This window comes from Papio anubis, chromosome X (assembly GCF_008728515.1).
Source record: "Papio anubis isolate 15944 chromosome X, Panubis1.0, whole genome shotgun sequence".
NCBI lineage: Eukaryota > Metazoa > Chordata > Mammalia > Primates > Cercopithecidae > Papio > Papio anubis.
This window is the reverse complement of record NC_044996.1, coordinates 14,594,341-14,600,466: the sequence shown is the minus strand read 5'-3', so window position 1 is coordinate 14,600,466 and position 6,126 is coordinate 14,594,341. Positions and strand designations below refer to the sequence as shown.

Here is a 6,126-nt window from a genome sequence, read left to right as displayed (position 1 = left end):
GGGGCGTTCCAGACCAAGGAAGCAACAAGGCAAAAGGGCCCAGAGGCAAAGATTATAGAAAATTCAGGAAACTTCAAGTGTTCAAGTAGCCTAGTTTGGCTGGTGGCTAGAGCACAGTGGCAGTGGCAAGGGGTCACTTGTGTTCCCTGAATGCACAATTCCAACAGCTTCCCCTAAATAAACACAGCATAGTAAAAAGAGTATGCTTACCATGCCAGAGCGGCTTCATAATCAAGTTCCCCAGCCCCACCTGACCATCAACATATTAATTACAAGGTCATACACAATGTAACTAAGGGAGGTACAGTGAAGGGAGCAACGGACTGGAACTTACCAATAAGTCACTGTGGCCCTTTCTAGTGAGGTCAGCTGCCGCATTTGTAAAATGAATAGTTGACCCTGCCCTGAATAATCCTTAAGGTCCCTTTTGGCTTTGTGTTTGCAATCTAGTGACCGTGCGTATGCTACTAGAAGATCAAACATAAAGGTCTGTAGACCTCCACAAAGGCCCAAGGTCATCAGCAACCAATCCTCCCCTGATCCCTACTCCATCATTTTATAAAAGGCAAAGTGATCTAACTGCAGTGTTCCCAAACTATCAGTGCATATGCAATTTTCACTAGAAAGCAGAGGTCTAATGGATAAAATATGCAACTAGAGGTTAGGAAATCAGCCTTCTTCTCTCAGGCTCCTATAAAAAGAAAAAAAAAATCAGGAAATTTCAGTTATTGACAAGTGTTTGCCTCAGTCTTATCTAACTAAGCTCCCAGTAAGAGAATGTATGAAATATGCAAAGTGATGACAAAGATATCTACAAATGAGAAGATTCACTTTAAGCCTGCATAGAAAGTTCGAAAACAATAATCAATTTAAAATTAGCTCCTTGAATCCATCACTTGAATCCATCACAATCAGAATCAGGATGGGTTTTCAGACTTCACTGTGCAACACAATTACTGAGGCCTCTTCCTGAAAGCAGGTAGCTTTGGGGAACCTCCCATTAAGATTTTAATTCAGCAAGGGCAATTCTAAAGTCACCAGTTTCACAAACTCCTCAGGAGATTCTCATGAGCGGTAGTCATGGGACGGACCACACTGCAAAAAAGCTGAATCTGGTAGTTAGAAATGAGGGTAAAGATACACAGCAGAGAATTATCTACAAATTAGGGTATGGGCTTCAGATGCCTTCCCTGGGCAGTAAGTAAATAGAGAAAGGGGGAAGGAGAATAGATATACTTGGGTCTGGATGGAGTCCTACTCATCCACTCATTAAATAAATATTCATCGTGTGCCCATATGGATCAGGCACTGTACTAGATACTAGGGATTACAGAAGTAAACAAGACAAATGAGGTCCTTGCCCTCATATTGACATGACCTCTTATGACCTTCCCTACCTACCTGTTAAAACTGCTGCGGTTGATCAGTCCTATGGACCCCAATGATTCCACTGCATAAGAAGCAGGAAGGAAAAAAAAGGGAATGGCCACTTTGTTTCTTCAAAACTAGCCTTCCAAGAGATGCTGCTGTTGGAAGTGAAGGTTTTCTTAGCCTTAAAGAAGCACCGTAGAACACAGTGGAGCTGTTTCCTACCTTGTAAGCTTTGTGGTGTGCGAGGGTGGAATGAGCAAAGGCTTGCCAGAGAAAACCCCGTCAAGGTAAACATCTCCCCCAGCGCGGGTTAACCAAATGGCCACATCCCTAGTAAAATGCATCCTACAGGGATACCCTGTCCTGTCTCTGTCTCTGCCCCCGTGTCTCACTTTTGGACAACCCGGCATTCTGTCAAACTAACCTTCCTAAACCAGTATTACCTCCTGCACTTAGAGAGAACCTAAAGTACTGGCGACAGGCATTTGAGACCCTAAACACCTTGGCTTGTACCTCCCCTATCCACTTCCTGTGATTCCCTGAACCCACTTCACTGTTTGCTCCTTCTCAAACTTTGTTAGACACCGTTCCCTGTTGGCATCCCCGGACACTCCCTTCCTACCCATTTTTCTGGGCCCGGTTCAAATGCTACTTCTTCCAGAAGCTGTGACCCTCTCAGCAAGGAGAGTCTCTGACCTCTGAATTCTGCACAGCCCTTGGGCACTTTTCCCAGTTAGAAGCGTGCTTTTGGCTACATAATTTATCTTCCAAGGCAGGATATGCTCTTTGAGGATAAGAATTGTTTTTATGCTTTTTTATATCCCTTCTCAGGACCTAGCACAGTACCTCAATAGCCAGTTTTTTTCTGGGGTTTTTTCTTTTTCTTTTTCTTTTTTTTTTTTTTTTTTGAGAAGGAGTTTTGCTCTTGTTACCCAGGCTGCAGTGCAATGGTGCGGTCTTGGCTCACTGCAACCTCTACCTCCTGGGTTCAAGAGATTCTCCTGCCTCAGCTTCCTGAGTAGCTGGGATTATAGGTGCCCACCACCACGCCCCGCTAATTTTTGTATTTTTAGTAGAGATCGGGTTTCATTCACCATGTTGGCCAGGCTGGTCTCAAACTCCTGACCTCAGGTGATCTGCCCACCTCGGCCTCCCAAAGTGCTGGGATTACAGGCATGAGCCACCATGCCCGGCCAGCCAGTTTTTATTATATCATGGAATTGACTTTATTTTGTTTTGTTATTTTAATGCATTCATCAGTTACAAATCTACTCGAAAGGCCATGCTAATGAAGCAGAAACAACTCTTGTGTGAACATAAAGGCAAGGTTGTGCCAATCTATAATATTTTATGCACTGGTTTTGGGAGACCCTGGGAAGATTGGGCTTTTTAACTTCCCCCCTGACTTCAATAATCACACTCCCACCTCCATTCACCCTCTCCGACACCCCAGACTCCACACCTGCTCTACCTCCTTCATCGCCTCCACACCACCCCACCCCACCCTCATTTAAAACCACTCTAGCCTTTTAGGTGCCCTAGGACCTTGGCTTCCATTTTTTTTCTACCTTTACACACTCCTTCTCATATTTTTTCAGGCCAGAGGAGGTAGATGTTTCATTACTCCTGATTGCAAAGTGCATCCTTCAGGCAACTTCAGAAACTCCAAGGTTGCCCTAGTATCCAGATTGGTGACCCTGAGTGCTCATGAGCTCAACACACTTACACAAGATCTGTGATATTTAGGCAAGTTTCAAATGTGAAACAGTAATTTACAGTTCAAACACAGAGATTCTACTTGCTGATTTTAAAACTGATCTACTTTTCTGCTTTTTCTAAAATAAAATGATTTTAACGTTTTATTGGTTTTTATTTATAGAGAAGGGAGAACCTTTATTGAGTACTTTATGTGCCAAGATTGTGCTGGACACTTGAAATATAAATTTCACCTGATCCTCACAACCACCTTAGGAGACACACAGTTCCATTTGACAGATGAAAAACTGAGGTCAATAGACATTAAATAACTTGCTCAAAATCATGCAGTTAATTTATGGAGCTAGGATTCTGCAATTGGTCCTTTTAAAACAAAGCTCACACTCTTTTGGTTATACCATGCTGTACCCTTAATTAAAACCCAGAAGTTCAAAAGGCTGGGCACGGTGGCTCATGCCTGTAATCCCAGCACTTTGGGAGGCCAAAGTGGGTGGATCACAAGGTCAGGAGTTCGAGACCAGCCTGGCCAACATCGTGATACCCCCGTCTCTACTAAAAATACAAAAAATTAGCCGGGCGTGGTGGCAGGCACCCATAATCCCAGCTACTCAGGAGGCTGAGGCAGGAGAATCCCTTGAACCTGGGAGGCAGAGGTTGCAGTGAGCCAAGATCACGCCATTGCACTCAATCAAAGGCAACAGAGAAAAAAAAAAAAAAAAAAAAAAAAAAAAAAAACCACAAGTTCATTCTGACTACTTGGTCTTCCACTTCAAAACAGAGATCATAAAAAAGATGTAACCTCAGAAAAAGGAACTTTTTACATTCCTAAGGAAAAAGAGCACCACTGGGCCACCATCTTATTTTATCAGGGTCTCAAGTTGATGGTTTAGTTTTCCCCAAAAGAGCACTGAATTGACTCAATATCAAGTAATATCTGCGTAACCACCACAGCACCTCTTTGCAGCATCACATAATCACCAAAATCAACAATTTTTCAAAATTAAAAAATCACAGCCTAATATGTATTACTTGCAGTTTCTTTCTAGAAATTAGGTGCATGGTATAGTGAGGTAAAAATGGAAGACTCCAGATTTCATTTACATTTTGATACAATGCAATTGAATTGGCAAAGACCATTAAAGTCAACAGTTACCAACGAAAAAAGTATTCTATAACTAAGTAAACACCTGCTATGACTTCCCTTTAAGAATAAATAAGGTCACATTTATTCATTCAATGAACATTTATTGAGCACCTGGAATTGTGCTAGGTGCTGAGGAATATAACTGTGAACAAGATAAATCAGACTCCTGCCTTGACCAGATAAGTTTGCTTTAAATGATCCTGCTAACTACTACATATTTGTTCTCTGATAGGATTATATTTTTTGGAAAGTCAGAGTCATATGAAGCCTCTTCTGGAATACTTTTAAAGTTTCTTCATGGCAAAATTGTTAGAAATCTTTGTTTAACTTAGAGAAGGGAAGAAAAACGGTCTCCGGTAACCTTTAGACAAGCGTGTCGAAGGTTGAGTTCACTCTCAAGCAATATGGCAGCAGGCAACCAATGAGGCAGTTTAGACCATTCGGTTGCGCTTTTGGATTGGTGAGTCTGTGGTGCCATCACCGCATTGGGCCGAGGTGCGCTTGCGGATCCCCCCACTGTCCAGATGGAGGGCCAGTTCCTCTGAGCCGAAGGGATTCAAGTCGTCCTCCAAGAAGCTACTTTTTCGGCGCCCACTGCTGGCGACACCGCTGTCTTGAGGCGAGTCGCCTGATCGCATGCTGATGCCGGCCATAGCGCCACTGAGGCCATGCAGGGCGGTCGCCTCCTGGAAGGGCTGCAGGTCGACGTCCACCGATGAGCTGGACTCAGTTGCCACAGCCTGGCTGGGGGCCCCAGTGGGTGGCTTCGGGGGTGTCCTAGGAGTGCGAGGTGGAGGAGGAGCGGGGGGCACTTTGCCACACAGGAAGCTAATCAAGTCTTCACGACGAATGGTGCTCCGGCCCTTTTTCACCCACTCCAGCACATCTTTGATGCGACGCTGGTGGCCAACCTGGACCCCCAAGTGAAAACTTCGTTGGTGGGCATCCCCGCTCTCTTTGTAGAGGCTGGTCACGGCCATGGCCGCATTCTGGAAGGGGTCCCACATGGAAAGTCCTTGCTGTTGGCACCCAGAATCCTTGTAAAGCTGAGCAACGGCGGTGGCCGAGATCTGGAAGAGGTGCCACAGCTTCTGCTTCTCGCTCTTGAGCCCCGCCAACTCTGCAGCCGCCTCCTCCTGCAGCTCGGGGGGCAGCTGCTCCTCCTGCTCGGCCTCAGCCAGGCACTGGCGCTCCCACTTGGAAAACCAATGCTCCGCGACCTCGGCCTCGCCCTCCTGCTGCTGCTCCTCCATCCTCCTTTTCAGGCCGCGCACCTCCACCACCGCCTCCTGCTCCGCCGCCGCCGCTGCCGCCTACTCTTGGTCCTCCACCTCCTCACCTCCTGCTCCGAGCTCCCCGCCTCCTTCAGCGGCCGCCGCCTCCTTCGCGTGCGCCGCCCTGCGGGCGGGCGGGCGGGCCGGCGCGCGGGCGGCGGGGCCCTGAGGCCAACTGCTACAGCGCGAGTCGCCCGCGGCCCTGGTGCACGCCCCGCCCCGCCCGCCGGCTCAGCCACCGGCAACGGCGCGGACGCTGCCTTCGCGGCCGCGGAGATAACCCCACAGCCGCCGGCGCCGCCGCGATGTCCCCTTCCGGCCCCGCGGTCCGCTCCTACGGCCCCCCCATGGCGCTGCGGCCTCCCAGCCGCTGCCGCCTCGGTCGCCGCCGCTGCTGCGGCCCCGCAGCTCGGTCCCAGCCCCCGCTTGCGCTGCGGCTGCAGCACCGGTAACTCGGAGGGGGGCTGGCAGGAGCGCTGCCTCAACGCGGCGCCTGCCTACCTCTTAGCCCCCTTTTCACACATTTTTGGGACTTGTCGGCTTCATCCAATGAGCTGATCAAATTTTACATCCTATGTTGCCAGAGAGGATTATGGGGCAACTTCATGGTGTCGATCACAT

The 6,126-nt window shown here is 48.0% G+C and overlaps 1 protein-coding gene across 1 annotated transcript; it reads right to left on the bottom strand.

Moving 5' to 3' along the window:
• Positions 1–4,310: 4,310 nt before the first annotated feature.
• Positions 4,311–5,570, bottom strand: LOC101021271 (UPF0472 protein C16orf72). Its single transcript, XM_009198374.4, has one exon. It carries the CDS (start codon positions 5,482–5,484, stop codon positions 4,663–4,665), a length of 822 nt encoding a protein of 273 aa, XP_009196638.1. The 5' UTR covers positions 5,485–5,570; the 3' UTR covers positions 4,311–4,662.
• Between the last annotated feature and the right edge of the window lie 556 nt (positions 5,571–6,126).

Coding starts and splice junctions, on each gene's coding strand:
- LOC101021271 (XM_009198374.4), bottom strand. CDS start 5,484: ATGGAGGAGCAGCAGCAGGAGGGCGAGGCCGAGGTCGCGGAGCATTGG.